Here is an 18360-nt window from a genome sequence, read left to right as displayed (position 1 = left end):
AACCAAGTGTTCAAACTGGAATGACAAAAAACAAAAGAACAGCCTGAGTCTAGCTAACAGAATTTTCAGTTGCCAAAGAAGAGAAAACAGATATGACCTGAATTCAAAATCTGATTTTTTTTAAACAAAAAATCCTAGCTATGATGAATATCAAAGGATAGGCAAACCCTTTCCATAATAATAATAATAATAATAATAATAATAATAATAATAATAATAATAATAATAATAATGGAAAACTTATCCTCCCTTGAATGCCACCTTGAACAAGCAGGTCTGATGATATAAATAAAGCCGAGCTCAGTCAACAAGCCAGGCTGGATCAGTAAGGTGTAAGGCAGTTTATCACCATTGATGGGATGGGACGTGCCCTTCCCAGTCCATCATTTTATGACCACTGCTTGGTCTTTGAGTGGGAATTCTCTCTACAAAAGCATTGGTGAAAGCAACTGCTCTGTACATGTAAACAATCGCATGCCAGTACCTGCAAGGCCTTAGCAGAAGCTCTGTCCTTGTTGCCAAAGGATCTACATTCTCTTCTTCCTTTTCTCACAGGGAGGCCCGGGTTCTGCTGGAGATCCTGGACTAACAGTAAGTTTCCTGCCCAACTGCTGATACTGGCTGGTCTTCCCGGGAAGTTTGCTGTCCTCTTCATGTCAGTGCCCATTTGCTGGGGAATCTAATGAGGCAAATGAAACATTTCTTCTCTACGCATACGAGATTTCAGACAACAGCCATAGCAAGCATTAATTTATAACCGAAAGCAGAAGTTGGGACATCTCCTTGTGCACATTTGGTGTCATTTACGGTAGAAATCATGAAGATAGGAGAAACCAAATCATAAAGTGTCTTGGGACACCTTAAATACTAGCACATGAGTCTTTAAGTCATTCATCTTTAAGTCATTCATCTTTAAGTCATTCGTCTTTAAGTCGTGCCACAAAACTCTTTGTGCTTTGACTGCACAGCTACCCCTGTAGGGGTGCAGGTCACGCTTGAAGGTGCCCCGCACAACAACTCTTTCTGTCTTTTCATGACAGGATTGTGATGTGATGACCTACATTCGAGAGACCTGTGGCTGTTGTGGTGAGTTTCCCTTGGTACTTTTGAGACCTCGCACAATATGAGCTCAAGCCATGCAACCAGTTTTGACAGGGCAAAGATTGTTACCATGCAATCAATTTCTTAAACCAATCAAGAAAGGACATTTTAAAAGACAGTGCTCGTAGATCTCTGTGCACAGCAATGGTTGGGCACTCTGCAGTCCTAAGCAGAATTACACGCCGTTGTAACACTGATTAGAAGTCCATAGTCTTATAGTCTGATTACACAAGAGGCAAATGTTACGGGATTGGGGGAAACCACCTGGCACTCACCTTAAAAATAGTGTGCGGGGCGGGGGGATTGGCTCCTGAGCACAGCACATGGTGGTAGGAGGGGCTTCATCGTTTCCTCCCTCTACCCTATGCAATTTCGCTTGCAAAAAATGGCCATATGGGGAGGCTGATTCCCTATGTCTCCTGGGCCCCCTTACAGCCCAGTTCTAAGGACACTTCCCTGGGATTAAGCCCCGTTAGATATGCCTGATTCTGATTAGACGTGCTTAGGAAGGCTCTCGTAGCAGCCCAGGGAGGGCTTTTTGGATTGCAGATAAGCAAGCTTAATGCCGCCATTTCCCTGACCACATCAAGTAATTTGGTTCTGCTAGCTTTAGGTAGATGCGAGTAACCAAAGCAAGATATTCTCTCCCTGTCTGTCAATGTAGTGGCCTCTCCTGTCTCGTTGTCCTCCTGCCTTTCTGGCTTTTGCATGCAAGCACTCTGACTACCAAATCTCTGCTCTCCCCAGACTGCGAGAAGCGCTGTGGCCCCTTGGACATAGTCTTCATCATAGACAGTTCAGAGAGTATTGGCTACACCAATTTCTCCCTGGAGAAGAACTTTGTCATCAATGTCGTGAGCAGACTTGGTTCCATTGCAAAAGATCCTAAATCAGAAACAGGTCAGTGGTGTGACTCAGAGTTGGATTTCACAGCTCAGCATGAGCCCCAAGCAGTGAGCAGCTGATATCTGTTTTCTTTTTCCATAACATTCCTCTCAGATGGAAGAATCTGGGAGCTTTGCGATTGTCTTTTTTGTTTCCCCAGTAAATGGAGATCTCTAGGTTTCCAGATGTGCAGGCCATTTGCCTTTGTGCTGGGCTACATGATCTGATGTAGATTTTAGGATGCTTCTCAACTTTACATTCCTTTTAAAACTCTCAGGATATTCACGACTCACCTGGAGACAACCTTGGAAGCCAGATGAAGGATTGAGGTGGTTCTGCTTGGGATGTGTGTATCATTCGATGAGAGAAGAAGAAAAAAGAGAGATTATTTTGTGTGTGATGTGCTCACATATCATTCCAAAAAGTTTATTATTGTTGTTGTTGTGTCCATGAACACAACAATAACAACAATAATAGTCCAGTAGTGACAGGAGCACTAAGTGCAATTCTAAAAGGACTAAACACCAAGGCTATACCGGCAGGGCTTTTTTTCTGGGAAAAGAGGTGGTGGAACTCAGTGGGTTGCCCTCGGAGAAAATAGTCACATGGCTGGTGGCTCCACCCCCTAATCTCCAGACAGAGGGGAGCTTAGATTGCCCTCGTGGAGGGCAATCTAAACTCTCCTCTGTCTGGAGATCGGGGCGGGGCCACCAGCCATGTGACCATTTTCAAGAGGTTCCGGAACTCCGTTCCACCCCGTTCCCGCTGAAAAAAAGCCCTGTATACCGGCCTAGACAGGATAACAACCAGACAGTTGCAAACAACCACACTACTTGGAACATGTCACATACTAAGGCAATACCTCACTGACTCCTAGATTCTTGGATAAAATCTGAGTTAATGAAGGACCACAAAATTACAGCCTAAACATCTGGTGGCCTGCAATAACATCACATAATCTTCATTTGTGTCCATGGATCCACAAATAGCTTGGCCTACTAGCTAGCCTCTGTGTTCACTCCCAAGGTCTCTCCTCCCACAAGATCTCAGGCAAGCCCAAAGGCCTTGGAGCAGAAGCAGGAATTTCTCTCCTTTGGGCTGATGTAGGGGGAAGGGTAGAAATAATGCGAGATGCTATTGAAGTTTCTTCTCCAAATCTCATTGCATGTAACAGATTAGCCAACATCTCCCCAAAGCCCTCTGAGCACGTGCAAAGAGCATGAAGGAGTGGTGTAATCCTCTCTAACTTGCACTAGAGCTTGGAAAAATTAATATCCAGGGTGTCTGCCCATGTTTCTTGCCCATTCCAAACCTCAGCCCAAAGGGCAGAAAGAATGCCCTGCCTCTACCTGAAGGGAAGGGCAAGTGAGCTTCTGGGAGGCCTTCTGACTTAGTCCCTGGCACCTTGCCACCTTCTCACCTTGCCACCTGACTGTGCCTCTGAGCACTTAACACACTTGTACATTCATGTGGAAAGGCGCCTTTGAGCCTCAAATCCAGATGGACTCTCTTGTGTGCCCCTCTCTTTTGAGGTGTGTGAGATGCGGGGGTAGCAGAGAATCACCCAAAGTTCTTGTCCCAGGTATCTTTTCGCATGGCATGCCTGGCCCCTGGCATGAGAAGGGTTGTGTGTGTGAATTTCGGCAGGCTGCCTGCAGAGCAGTGTGATGCTGCATTTCCCAAGAGGAAGCCAAGAAGCTGTTTTCCCAGGACAGTGTGCTTTTTTTACTTTTTAGGGGCCCGGGTCGGGGTGGTGCAGTACAGCCACGAGGGCACCTTCGAAGCCATCCAGCTTAACGACGAGCGCATCGACTCCCTCTCCAGTTTCAAAGAGGCGGTGAAGAGGCTGGAGTGGATTGCAGGAGGCACCTGGACACTCTCCGCTCTTCAGTTTGCCTACAACAAGCTCATCAAAGAAAGCCGCCGGGAGAAAGCCCGAGTCGTCGCAGTGGTGGTGACTGATGGGCGCCATGACCCACGGGACAACGACTCCCACTTACAGGCTCTCTGTGGCGGGGATGTCACCGTCAATGCTATCGGGATAGGGGACATGTTCCACAAGGCACAGGAGGACGAGACCCTGACGTCCATCGCCTGCGACGATGCCGGGAGAGTCCAGAAGATGAAGCTGTTTACGGAGCTGGTGGCTGAAGAGTTCATTGACAAGATGGAGTTCGAACTCTGCCCAGGTCTGTCATAGCTGCCTCTGTGGAGGCCTGCATAGGAGGTTCCTCTGCAAACAATAGATCTGATCAGATGTTTTTCTGGGGTCCATAATTAAGACTTTCAAGTGTAGTCTTTAAAATACCATTTCCTATGTTATCAGTCTCGCATGTTCTCAGATAAGAAAAGGGGGACTGCACCAATGTAATGTCCAGAAAGAGAGAAAGAAACAAGGTGCGATGGGAGAACTGTTTTATTGATAATTATCTGTGGATCTCTTGGAGAGGTTGCTGGCTTACAGATTCCCTAGCAAAGCTACAAGCAAAACTCATTGAGATCTATAATTATCAATAAAAACAATTTGCCCGTTGCACCTTGCTTCGTTGTCTCTTCCTGGATAGTACATTTTCAACCTGCCCTTCCTCCAGGAAGCTGAGGATATAAGTTGTTCTCTCTCCCTCCTTCTATCCTCACAATGAACCTGTGAGGTAGAAAGAGACTGGCCCAAGGTCACCCAGTGACTTCTGTGGCAGAGTCCAGATTTGAGCCTGACTCTCCCAGATTCTAGTCTGACCCTCTAATCACTGCGCCATCCTAACTGGCAAGACCTAGAGGCCTGGTGTCTCTCCAGAGGAACAATAGGCTACACAGAAAATGTTTGTGGTGGGCAATAAAGTGTTTACAACAATTACAGTTAAAATGCCATCTTACAACACTAAGTGAGGAAAAGACAGGAAACCCCAATGATACTAAAATATTTCTAGTTACTGCACACCATTTCCCACTACCAGCCAAATCCCATGGTGAAAAAAACGGTCTTTCACAGATGTAAAGCAGTCCCAGACGTCTATCCTCTGTACCCATTAAGTGGAGTATTTTACCAGACTTGAAGGGCAGATTTCTCATAGGTCATGTTCAGGGCTTTTTTTCAGTGGGAACGCGGTGGAACAGAGTTCCGGAACCTCTTGAAAATGGTCACATGGCTGGTGGCCCCACCCCCTGATCTCCAGACAGATCTGTCTGGAGATCAGGGGGCGGGGCCACCAGCCATGTGACCATTTTCTCCTAGGGCAACCCACTGAGTTCCACCACCTCTTTTCCCAGAAAAAAAGCCCTGGTCATGTTATCCTGGATAAGTTTGGAGGTTACATTGGCATGAATGCTGGTCCCAAGAGCCGAATGCCCAGTAACTTGGTCAGCAGGTTTCTAATTCTTAAAGGATTTAATCCACATGAACAGTTAAGACTGGGCAGCAAATAAGATTTATGGACAGCTTCCTTATCCGTTGGTGATGAAGGAAATACATTCTGGAGGAGGGTCATACTCAGAGCTTTTTGTCTGGGAAAAGAGGTGGTGGAACTCAGGACCGCACAATGATGTCGCTTTGGGTCAGCTGGAACAAGGGGGGAGTTTTTTAAAGTTTAAATCGCCCTTGGTGAAGATGGTCACGTGGCTGGTGGCCCCGCCCCCTGATCTCTAGACAGCAGTGCAGAGGGCAATCTAAACCCTCCTCTGTCTGGAGATCAGGGGGTGGGGCCACCAGCCATGTGACCATTTTCAAGAGGTGCCAGAACTCTGTTCCACCGCGTTCCAGCTGAAAAAAAGCCCTGGTCATACTGTCCATAAATCCCTTTTAGTGCAGAGGGGTGTCAGTCATTCATCTACTTCTAGATTTGCCACCTGTAGGAGAAAAAATAACAGCTCTTCCATGCCTCTGTGGGAGGAGCGGTTGATATTGATCACTGAACAATCTACAGGAAAAGGGTTACAGATCCCTTTTCCCACAAGTAAAGAACAACCACCCACCACCATGGATGCATTAAAAAAAAAAACTATGTGGGGTTCTGTTCTGTTTTTGTTAGTAGATGTTAGACATTTGCTCCTCACAGCCCTATCTAATGTTTTCATTCTCGTTTCAGATCCTCAGATTGTTTGTCCTGAACTGCCCTGCCAAACAGGTAAAAATGGGAACGGCCAGTCTTGTATTCACAACAGGCTTTGCTCCGTAACGTGAAAAGAGTTCCAGGAAAGACAAATTAGCCCGTTTCAGTTGGTACAGCTTTGGCATTTCAACTGCCCATCATGTTTGTGCACAGTTGCCATTTTGTGTGGATAGAGCAATGCATATATTTTCCAGTTTATGAAAGGTATGCGGTTCACGCATACCCAAACTGAATAATATGGGTGTTGCCCGGTTCATACAAAATGCAACAGGATGTATCGGGAGGATTGTGGTAGTGTATTCTGCTCTTATGGGCGGCTGGATTGGCAACACTGTAAAGGCTGAAAAGGGCTAGTGTGGGGTTCTAGCCCAAAAGCTGGAGAGAAAAGGGGAGTTTATTTTGACCAGAATTGTCAGTTCTACCGGTATAGTCTCTCAGTATGTCTTTGCAAGTTATCTTCATAGGCAAGTTCGTTTTTTGCATTATTGTTCTGCGTCAAGAAGCTCCGTCAGTTCAAACTTTGCACTATGAGGATATCGGCACTTCCTATCCAGAGCTTTCTCAGAAGCAGCTGTCCATTGCAGTAGCTTTTCCCCCAAACCTTGACACTCCCCACCACTCACATTTTCTAAACTGGAACTAGAAAGAACATCCTGCCCTATTTCTGGGAGTAACATCCAGTCCCCTTGTGCCAGAGCTGGACAACAGGTAAGCATTTAATAGAAGCAGCTGTGTCCAGACTACATCTGGATAAGGAAGATCCCATTTAGCAGGCATGGCTGGTCTTGTGAGTTTGGGGTAGATGGTTTGATAGTTTAAGAACAGTCACATTTATGGTTTGTGGTTGTATGTCACTGGCTAACAGAACAATCTCAGAGGCAAGCTACAAGCGATTAATGGCACAGGTTGGACGCTTGTCAACTTCCCTCAAGTTTTGATGGGAAATGTAGGTGTCCTGGTCTTGCAGCTTGGCTCTCCAAATGCTGTCCAGTGGACTTTTCAACTGTCACTTGTCCAACATTCTGCCAAGCTGCCTACATTTCCCATCAACACTTGAGGGAAGCTGACAAGTGTCCAACCTGTGTCAGGCGTCACTTGTAGTTTGGCTCACAGTCCCTTCGGCCTTCCCCATGTTGCTGGCTGGAACTGCTTAGATAGGCTCCTGAATTTCTTCTAGCAAACCTCATTATCTGTCTCACCTAGGGCTGTGCAGATAGCCTTAGTTTACAGTAGGGTCCTCACCCTTTTTGAGCCTGTGGGCACCTTTGGAATTCTGGCACAAAAATGGCTTCCTCAGGAGGCGGAGCCAACTACAAAATGGCTGCCACAGGAGGTGGGACCACACACACTGAAGAAGCCAAGCGCAGAGGAGAAGAAGAGTAATTAAAAAAACACACTTGGGAAGAGAGGTGAGAGAAAATAAAACAAACACTGAGATGGCAGCTGCTACTGAAACAATATTATTTTAATGTGCATAACCAATCAATGGCCAATCAGAAACCCTGATGGACAAGAGCCTCACCTGGACCCACCCACTTTTTAAAAACTATTGGTGGGCACCAAGAAAGGTGTTGGCACGTGCCATGGCACTCACAGGAACCATACTGGGGACTCCTGGATTACAGAGTGCAGTTTGGTTTTTTGGCTATGATGGCCACATGATACAGCCACAACTCTCAATTAAAGGATGATGCTGATAGGAGCATTAGGCTTTACTGAAGCCTTACAAAAGAACAGCAGGAGAAACCCTGCCTTTTATAACTGATGGGGAGGAAAGAGACACAGTGGATGAGATAAAAACCCTGCTAGTCAAAAAGAGGAGGGCTGCAAAACAGTTTGTGGATTTTTATTTCACCAGGACGTAAACTAGTCTCCCAGAAATGTGATTGCTCTTTAGGTTTTTGAATTTGGTCCTTTTCCTGTTCCTAAAAGCAATCAGGTTTTCCCGTCTTTGCCCTTGTAAGGATGCTGCTGATTTTTAAAAAGTGGCCCTCCTCTAAAGGTGAATACAGAAGACCTTGCAACATTCCCTGACAATAAAGACTCCTTGAACAGCACAAGCCCTGGTACGACACCAAAATCACACCCTTCTTAGGGGTGGCTGTCCTGTGGCAGGGAGTATAGGATCATAATTTACTGGCGGAGGGCCAATTTCCTATCTGTTTTTGTGCTTACTAACCGATGAGTGCAAAGTTGGAATGGGTGAGAAGGAAAGCTGAACCGATTCAGGCGTGGGGAGGACAGGATGAAATGCAGTAGAGGGGCTGTGCAGTATTTTTCCATCAATCCGCTTCAGAATAACTTTGCTCTGAGGTCCTAAATTTGTTCACATGGTCAAATTCAAAGTGGACTATATGCATCTGGCAGAGCAAAACAGCACTGAAAAAGCTCTGCCTGCTGTTCACGGTGGAGTATTAAGCAGAGCTGTGCCCTTCTGAGGCCAGGGCACTTAGAACAGGTTTGCCAGGTCACCTAAGAACCAAACTGTGGAGCAAGGTTAGAAGGGGCAGCAGAGACTCACCTGTGCGCACACGCATCTGTGAGCCTGGAAAATGATGTCATTTCCAGCATGACAAGGAAGTGGCAGGTCATACCAGGGGGCAATATTTAGGTGATCAGCCGCTGGTGCGACACCATCACTCCAGAAATTACACCATTTTTGAACTCCACAAAAGGGCATTTGAACACTACACACTCATGCCCCAAAGCCTGCCTCCCACATTTCCTGGTACCCTTCCCCCTCTGGCCAAGTGAATGGCAGGTGGGGGCGGGGGGATCCCTCACTATGGTAGGGGGCCTGGCAATCCTAATTTAGAAGGGACAAGAGTCATTATGGAGTGTGACCCTCAGGAACGCCTTGCTTAGTTATTGTAGATGCCTCTGTATTAAATAATAAGAATGACACTGATAAAAACCTTTCCTTCCTTTTTGGTGTCTTCCATCTAATCTGGGCTAGAGGTGGGCACGAACAAAAAAACCCCACAAACCAGCCTGGTTTCCACTAACTTCCACAAACTGGTCTACTGGTTCGTCGGCAGGGAAAGGGGCATTTAAACCAGCCAAGCCTCACCCACTCTTTAAATGTGCATTTCCACGCCGCTCAGAGCAGAGAGGAAATGGCCATTTAGCCCCAGGGTGGGGCTTGGCTGGCCAGATGGGAACTCCCAGCTGGCCAGCCAAGCCCTGCTGTTTAAATGATCAGCTGCTTGTCGGGAAGATCCCGACAAGCAGCTGATCGGCGGGTTTAAATGCCCCTTTCCCTGTTGCTGCAAAGCGGCCAGAAAGGGGCATTTAAACACCACAAACCAGTTTGTGAACTCGCCCCTGGTTCATGGAGTTCGTGGTTTGTGGTTCGTGAAAACACCACGAACTGCATGGTTCGGTTTTTTTCATGGTTTGTGCCCATGTCTAATCTGGGCCCACGATTGGGACTTTTCTGTCTGTTTCTCCTGTTCTAAGGAGTGTGTGTGTTGGGGAAGCGGAGTATAGAAAGTAACATGTTAAATTCTTAAATGTATATCCCAGCTGGCCCTTCAGCTTATGGGCAAAGTTTTTGGTGACCCACTGGTGGTCAGGAATAAGCCGGGGCAACTGGCCACTGCAGTTCTGGTAGAAGCTCAGGGGTAGGGTTATGAGGGTTCTGGTAACACCAGCGGGATAGTTACCAGGGAGTGGCTAGAATGCCAGAAGAAAAATTAAAAAGAAAAATAAGGCCTTGTCTACTTACAGAAATTTCTTATCATAGAGTTCTGGTGATTCCTAGAGCTACCTAGAAACTATGGAAAGAATTTTCAGCTTAAAGCATTTCCTAGAGCTACCCTCTCTTACTTCCAGGTAGCTCTAGGAATTGCCAGAACTTGGTTCAGGGATTTCCCAATCCACCCCTCAAGGAGGCAGTACTTTAAATAGGAGCACCCTCCATTTTTCAGCTTGTCAAGATGATATTAGTCATGTAGTTTGTGGATACCTAGAAACAATTTATGCCCTGCCAAGAGTCGTGTTTTGTTTGGATTCCTAAGAGAGCCAAACAAAGGCTCATTTTAAAAATTCTCCTCTTTGGTCTTATGTAGGGAACTCCAAGATCAAGTGCCCCCATCACATGCCTAGATCTTGTCATATTGGTATTGAAAAGCAGTGATTGTAACCAGAACAGCTGTGTACATTAATTCATCCTTTCAGGAAGCAGCTACATCTCTACGCATTGCAAATAATTTCTAAATTACCCAGTCACCCGAACTGAATATTTCTGTGATGTTAATAGATTCAAATAAAACCTGTAAGTGTATGTTTTTCTGCAATGTAAAGCATTGCATTACAGAATACTATAAATCAGAACATTTACTGGAATACTATAAATCAGACAGACTCGTAAGATTGCTTGCACAGGATTAGTAATCAGCTAGTATTTCACTGGGTCTGGCAGCCCAGTTTTCACTGGGGTGGGCACGCCAGTGTCTGGGCTGTACCACTTCAGACCAGGGGATGAGAGCTCATATTGTTCTTCCACACAAAAATGCTTCCCTGCACTTAGAAAATGCATATCTCAGGGAAAATGTGGGGCTAGAACTCTTTTCTCTCACATCTAGTTTTCCATGTGCATAATGTGTTTTTTTTCCCTAAGAGGAGCATTCAATCAAGTTAGTCCCCACTTGTAGAACGAAGTAGCAGAGCCCAAAGACCCGTTTACGGCTGTAGGGAGAACTAGGCCAAGGGAAACCAGTAATTTATTCTGAGGCCTGAAAAGCCAAGAAGCTCCAGATGGGGCCAGATGAGGGTGCACACTTCAGAAATGATCGTTTTCATTTTGTATCAGAAAGGGCGTGATTATTGTGCTCATAAAATATTAGTCTTATTGATATTATATCAGAAAGTCACATTGGGGGGAAATTTCCCTTTTAATTAATATTGGAAAAATACCAACACTCCCCAAATGGAGTGGAAACGATAACGATGCCTTTCCCCAAAATTACAAAACTAAAAAACCCATAGTTTTTGAAGTGTCTGCAGGCAGGAGGAGCAGAGAGGGAAAGAAAGTACCTCTCAGCTGGTCCATGGCGTATTAGCCCTTTAAAGGGCTACTGCTTCAAGGGTCATAGACCCAGCCACCAGACTTAGGAGGGTCAGGTCTGCTATTACCCTTTATTTTCAATGGACAGTAGAGCTTGGCCTCTGGAGTCCAGAAGCAAAGTCTACCGCCTATTGAAAATAATAACTCTTTAAAGGACTAGTGGAATGTGCTGAAAATAATGGGGAATAAAACAGCAGAAAGACCTCACAACCTGATTCCGAATATGTCTAATATTTATTGGGAAAGACAGTATCAGAATCAGGAAATACTGGGAATCCCTTTCACAGTATCGGATATTGAGTGATTCCACACACATTGGATAATGCACTTCCAATCCTCTTTATAGATCATTTGGAACGACTTTTTTTGTGTGCGGAACAAAAAATCCACCTCAAACGATTGATAATGTGCATTGAAAGTGCATTATCCAACGTGTGCGGAATCAGCCTTTGTCAATCCAATACAGGAAATACTGGACAATTTATTGGGTAGGCAATATCTGATTGCACACCCCTAGTGCCAGGTGTGACCAATAACCCACCAGGTTCTGTCCTGGGTATGTCTTACCTTCATCTTATGTGCCATCATTTATAAATCAGCTAGCAAAATCCAAGTGAGAAGAATTCAGAGTTCCATGGCATTCTAGCAAGCCCTGAAAATATTCTTTTGGCGCTCACTTGCAGGTGGGAGGAACCCTGGGATCGAAAACCCAGTTACTTCCCGCCCAATGGAAGAGGGAGTCAAGATAACTTTTCCCAGCAGCAAACCCATGATCGCCCAGTTCCTGAACTCCACGTGGGAGGTCCAGGACCCCACTACGTACACCCAGCTGGTGGCCGTCTTGGCCTATACAGCCGAAAAAGCCAAGTTTGCCACGGGACATGAGCGGCAGGAGTGGATGGACTTGTTCATTGATACTTTTAAAATGGTGCACAGAGAGATTATGGGGGATCCAGAGACTGTAATAGGCCTTTGTTAAGATTGCTTCTGTGCTTCTTGCTTGTGCAGCATAAAGCTAGCCAGAAGGGCTACGGGACTTGTAGAAACCTTCCTGGGACTGCCGTTAGTGCTAGACAATCACAGCGTTGGAAGCTTCTAGAATAGGAACATGGCGAAGAGTTTATCTCACGGCTTGGATTCAGTCGGACCAGTGCACTGGATCTTTCTAGAAGATAAATCAAGCTGCTATAGTTTTAGAAAATGAAAGCATAGGGGCAGGAAGGCATTTCGCTCCTTCCCTGGAATTCAAGCGCTGCTAAAGAACTTGTGCGTTCTCTGAAGGACCCAACACAAGATGGGGAGGGGGGGAAGTATAAGGGTCAGTATTAGTTCTTCGTCTTCCCTGGGCAGCCTCATAGATGGAGGTTGGAATTAGGAGACTGGCGTGGGGGCACATTAATGGTGCTTCATGGTGGCTCTGTTCATGTGGCCACATCAGCCGTTCCCACAAACGTACCTGCTTTTCACTACTTTGGATTTCCAAGTGGTTGTAGGAGCACTTGACTTACGACATACTTGCCCAAGACTGCTTTTCCACACTCTCTTTCGTCTCTTTCTATCCGGAATCAGCAACATTAGCAGTATGGATGCCTTCAACTGGTCTTTTGGAGTTACAGGCAGAGCAATAATGTAACAGCTACGTGTGTTCATTACTGCCTGTAAATTGCTGGCTGTCTTAGAGTCTCTCTACTCATTACGAAGTTCCTAGGGATGCTCTAGTGAACCTCATTTCACATGTCCCCCCTCCAGATTTCCATGCACTCGCTCGCACTGTCACACTTCAATTTGCTCCACGTAAATTCATTCACGCGTTTGATATCAACTGCTAAAGGTATCCCAGTTCCCCCCACATCCATTCATTGAATTGCAGATCTTGACAGTTTCTCACACCATACAGAAATGCAAATTGGCAATTCAAAGAAGGCTACAGTACTTGTTCTCACAGCAAAAACAGAGCTGAATTGGCACTCTGCCCTCCGCATTCATGTGCGCAGAACAAGAACAGCCTGCATGTGAATTGAAGACTACATGTACAATCCTGCACTTGAGTGTCCCCAGGTACTTAGTACCATGCAGAGAGGCTCTTAATGTCAGCCTGTTTTAACTGCATGGGCTGTTCTAGCTAATCAATGGAAACTTAGTCCTGTATATGATGCCAAGGGTGATGACAGATGTAACATTTTAAGTTGCTGCGGAAGTGGTTTTGAACACACATTTGTTGCCTTCCAAGGCATTTGTTTTCAGGGCAGAATATGTGTATTCAATTGAACCGCCCCCACACCTAGAATACGTCTTGCTGCCCTCATGCTAAAGTTCTCGGAGGTCTTTAGTGCTTTTAAAATTCAAAATTCCCACCCAAGTCTCCTGGATCCAAGCCCAGCTCCGAATCTGCTGAAACAGGGAATTCGGGGAAACAATAGAAAGCCTTAAGGAGTGCACTTAAGTCTGCTGGCTATTCTGTTTGTATAGATGGATGCTCCCGTTTTGCACATTCTTGTTGTCCTAGCTAGCTAATAGCATCCAGTGGAAGCAATAACCCAGTGGTTATTATTGTAATGCATAACATAAAAGAAAGATTTAGGTTTGTGGGTGCTAAACTTCTCCATGGAGGATTTATACCCTGGGAACTAGAGATGGCAGGTCCATTTAGCCTTGGGTAGGGTAAATACAGGCCGGCAGGCAGAGTCCGCCAAAGAAAGCCATTAAGAATTAGGCTAACTCGGATATTAGCAGTTTGCAGCAGTGTTGCCTGTCGTTGTAGCAAATGTATATTTTTGCACCGTATAGCAAAAGTAACCCCTTGACGGGGCTGTTAATCTATCCCTTCTACAAGAATAATATATAATACATGGGGAAGTTGGAAGTGACAGATGCGTCAGCCAAAATCTTTCACCAGCAATTCAGACAAGCAGTCTGTTCTCTAACTACAGCTGATTTTGCGAGTGTTGGGGAAGCAAGTAGAAGGAGAGTGAGTGAAGGGATCCGGTCAACAATGGGTTTCCTAGCCATCAGTCCTGGAAGACACCCCAGTGGGTCATGGCTCAGCATCCATAGCTTGAGAGACAACCTAATTTCACTTGACTCCCTATCTCTACTCGGAGATTCCAAAATGCAGTATTGGCTCTCTGAATCCACTCTCATCATCAACACAACCTTTCTCTGTGTGTATTGTGTGTATTTCTTCCACTACCTCTGCTAGATGAGGATGGACTCAGAAATAAAATTCATGCACCTTCCCCTCTGTGCACACACAAACACGGCGTGACTTTTCCCCAGCAACTGTGCCAGTCTTCTGGTTGCAGTCGGACATGCCATTTGAATGCTTGAATGGTGCATGCCTTTCTATCAGAACGTGTGTCGAACCATTTGTGAGACTGGGGATCCACCTGGCCCTTTCCCCCTTTTTAAAGAATACCTCCTCTTGTAGTTGTCGGAGCTGTGGCTTAAGCATGAGCTGACTCGCGAGGTGCAAGCTGCTTGGCGCAAATCTGTTGTAGATGATGCCTATGACATAGAATGCTGTGGGCGTGTACAAGGCAGTGCTGATGGTGTACCTTGTTTTGTATAAAGTATATGAGAAGAAACCATAATTTCCTATTAAACTTTTAATGAGAAGAGAGCAACGTGCTGGTCTGGACTGGTGTTTTCCCCTCACTCTTCCAGAAATGTGACAACTACAATGTGTGTTGAATGTACTGGGCAATTTCCCCATTGCTGGCTTAGCATATTGGGTAGAGAAGCTGCTGGAACCTACAAGGTTTGATTCTCGGATTGGGTGTTGTTCTGCTGGTGGAGATAGTTGTTCTTGGCCCCTCTCTCTGTCTCATTCTGCCTCGCTTTCCATCAGGGGGGACACCTGTTGAATGCACAAACATTCAGACCTGAAAATGCCTCTTAGTGTACGTCCAGCAGATAGAAATGGACAGACTCTGCAATTGGAGGTGCATCTAACGGACATGGCTGTTCCCAAAAGAAAGGAGGCGGGAATTGTAGAATAGGTCACTGAATCCATCAGGTGGACAAGCGTTGGAACAAAGGAGGCATCCTAAGATTAACTCCTTGGGTGGACTCCTCTTGTATTAAAATGTGATTGAAATGTTGAATTCACTGCTGGGGGATGTAGTGATGGCCACAGGCATCAAGAGCTTTGAAAGGGGATTTGACGGATTCATGGAGGAGAGGTCTACGGGTGGCCACACTGACTGCAAAGAACCTCCACATTCAGAGGTGGTGAAGTTCTGGATACCAGTGCATTGGAGTCAACATCAGGGGGAAACCTCAGCCTCCGTGCCCTGTTTGTTGGCCCTCCATAACAACGTCTTGGCCACTGTGTGAGGCAGAAGGCTGAACTAGATGGCTCGCTGGTCTGATCCAGCAGGGCTCTTCTGATGTTCTTATGATCAGGGCTTTTTTATGGGAAAAGAAGTGGTGGAACTCAAGACCACATAATGATGTCACTTTGTGTCAGCTGGAACAAGAAGGGAGTTTTTTAAAGTTTAAATTGCCCTTGGCGAAAATGGTCACATGGCTGGTGGCCCCGCCCCCTGATCTCCAGACAGAAGGGAGTTTAGACTGCCCTCCGCGCCGGAAGGCAGTCTAAACTCCCCTCTGTCTGGAGATCAGGGGGCGGGGCCACCGGCCATGTGACCATTTTTAAGAGGTGCCGGAACTCCGTTCCACCGCGTTCCCACTGAAAAAAGCCCTGTTTATGATCAACTCAGAATCAAATGGTCAAGAGTAGACAAACAGTGAAATCCTATACAGAGTTACTCCATCCTAAGCCCATTGACTTAAAAGGACTTAGACTGGAGTGACTCTGCATAGGATTGCACTGAACGTTGCTTCCGCAAAAAACATGCCCTCCTTTAGCATAGATCATGAATACTTTTATCAGTAGCGCAGAACAAGTGGGTTGGGGTGACACTGTGTAAGCAGGACAGGGGCACAGCCTGAACTTAAGGGTGTTTGCTGAGTGTAACGGTGTTTACTGCGTGGTAAGTATACTTTAGACAGCAGTTGTTAAAAATAAGGTACAAGAAGGTAAGATAGTTCTTTTGAGTTTGCATGGAGGTGAAGAACTGGGAATCTGGCCTGGGAACAGGAGTTATCGGTGTGGCATTGTGCGCTGTGCAAAATGTTTGCCCTCTCTGGGGCCTGCCTGGCATCATTTCTGTTTGCCCCTACAATTGGCACAGATGGTCAAATGCACATGGGAGGCGCACATGATTCCCTTCTAAAGGACAAATCAAAGTGAGGACCTCACTGCAAGGGGTCCAATGGGGCTGACCCAAACCAGCCCCTTTAGTTTAAGGTTCCTTTCCATTGTTGTTGAAAAGCAGGCCAGTTGGGTGCAAGTAGGAATGTGCGCTCAGCTATATCCAGTGTGACTATATACCCAAAAAATATCTTCTTGATATTTTTGAGGTATATTCGGGTATCGGCAATGGTATTCAGGATTCTTGAGAATACCAGGATCTGGGTCCTGTCTATTTCTGGCATTTTAAAGATTTATAGTTTTTTCCACATTTTTCTTAGGCAACAAGAGGGAGAGGGGAAGGGAGACCCAGGGGAGGTGGCTCCGTCCCAAGTGGCGCATGTCTCTCCCAGGCCTGGGGAAAGCAGCTTCAGCTTGGGAGAGCAAGGTGGGCTCAGCAGAGCAGTGGGACCTAGCTCCTTCACCCCTCCACCTTCCCTTCCTTCTTTGTGGCGTCAGGGCCCATTTCCAGGACCGTTTTTCTTCCTCTTCCACACCCTTGCCGTTAGGATCGCTGGGGACACCTTGCTCAGAGGCTCCTAGAAGAGGACTCCTTAGTCCAATGTGGGGGAAGTGAAGAAGCAGCACTAGGCCTCCTGCAATTTTGGTGTCCTTTGGTTGAAAACCCTGAATAATTCTGGAATCCTGGAAGAACCTGAATCCTAAATCATTATTGGGGGGATCTGAGTACCATAAAACAGAGGTATTTATCTCCTTCCTGAAATCCAAATCCAAAAAATACCGTGTTTTTTTCCCCATCCTTAGGTGTGAGTGCCCTGTTGGCATTTTGTCTATTTTTCATCCAATATTAGAAGGGAAAGTGCAAAAACACACACACAACCTGGAACTTAGGTTCTGCTCCAATGAATAGTGTTTCCCAGGGCTTTTTTTCAGCAGGAACACAGTGGAACGGAGTTCCGGAACCTCTTGAAAATGGTCACATGGCTGGTGGCCCCGCCCCCTGATCTCCAGAAAAAGGGGAGTTAAGATTGCCCTCCGCGGAGGGCAATCTAAACTCCCTCCTGTCTGGAGATCAGGGGGCGGGGCCATCAGCCATGTGACCATTTTCTCAGAGGGCAACCCACTGAGTTCCACCACCTCTTTTCCCAGAAAAAAAGCCCTGGTGTTTCCCTTTGTAGCTTTCAGTCTCATCCAAGGTTTTGAAGCCAGAACTTGGTGCTGAGAGGAAAGGGAAAATTAAGGAAATTACAGAAGTAAACTTTCCCTTGCAATTAGTTGCTGGAGATTTAATGTGCGATTCCTCTTCTTGTTCAAAACTCTGAAGAATCAGCAAGAGTTAGGAACTTACACTACTTTTCAGTCCTGTCCCCTCACACCCCTCCGGCGTGAATACCATCAAAGCATCCCAGGTTAGTGCCTGTCTCCCCCAGAGTGAGGCCATAAGTCATCTCTGAGTTTGGGGGCTGTGCAGTCTGGGTCGGGCTGAAGTCATCTTCTAAAAAGAACAAGCAAAGGTCAGATGTGAGGGCCAGGAGCAGGTACTGAAATCCAGGGAGATCTGAAGGGCTATATCTGATGTCCTCTCTAGTAGTGCTATTTGTTGAGGTAAAAAAAGCCGAAGAGTTTGCGCCTTCTCAGGCTTGGTAGAGCTGGAGATAGGTGCCTGAGCACTGCAACAGTTAGCAGGGGGGTGGTCTTGTATCTCAATGTGAAACCCTTGAGGAAGAGTCTGAATGTCTTGTGGGAGGTCAAATGCTCAACCCCAGGCGTCTCGCCGTTATCTACCTGCAAGTCGAAGCATTTGGAGCCTGGCTGTGTTCAGACCTCCTCACCGTGCAAGAGATTAAGCTCTGAAGTCGTGTGCAAATTCACCCCAAGTTGCTAGCTACTACCAGTTCTGGAACTGTCGCTCCTATCGCAACTGCGTAAATGTCAAAATACTTATTTTAACAGTTCTAACGCCAAGGGGAAAATGAAATTAGACT

General features: G+C 46.2%; 1 protein-coding gene across 2 annotated transcripts in view; it reads left to right on the top strand.

Annotated features, from left to right (window-relative positions):
- Positions 1-18360, top strand: part of COL6A2 (collagen type VI alpha 2 chain) — a 51947-nt gene that overhangs the window by 29385 nt on the left and 4202 nt on the right. The window contains exons 22-27 of one of the 2 annotated variants that reach the window (XM_054970303.1): positions 556-591; positions 1041-1086; positions 1849-2001; positions 3723-4175; positions 6069-6107; positions 11844-14779. In XM_054970303.1, the coding sequence (XP_054826278.1) occupies positions 556-591; positions 1041-1086; positions 1849-2001; positions 3723-4175; positions 6069-6107; positions 11844-12139 (1023 nt within the window). In that variant the 3' untranslated portion in view covers positions 12140-14779. Of the gene's footprint in view, positions 1-555; positions 592-1040; positions 1087-1848; positions 2002-3722; positions 4176-6068; positions 6108-11843; positions 14780-18360 lie in introns of those variants that run through there. The other variant, XM_054970295.1, reaches the window with a different exon arrangement.

The sequence above is a fragment of the Eublepharis macularius genome, chromosome 1 (genome assembly GCF_028583425.1).
Source record: "Eublepharis macularius isolate TG4126 chromosome 1, MPM_Emac_v1.0, whole genome shotgun sequence".
NCBI classification, from domain to species: domain Eukaryota; kingdom Metazoa; phylum Chordata; class Lepidosauria; order Squamata; family Eublepharidae; genus Eublepharis; species Eublepharis macularius.
This window is presented reverse-complemented; position numbering and strand designations above follow the sequence as displayed.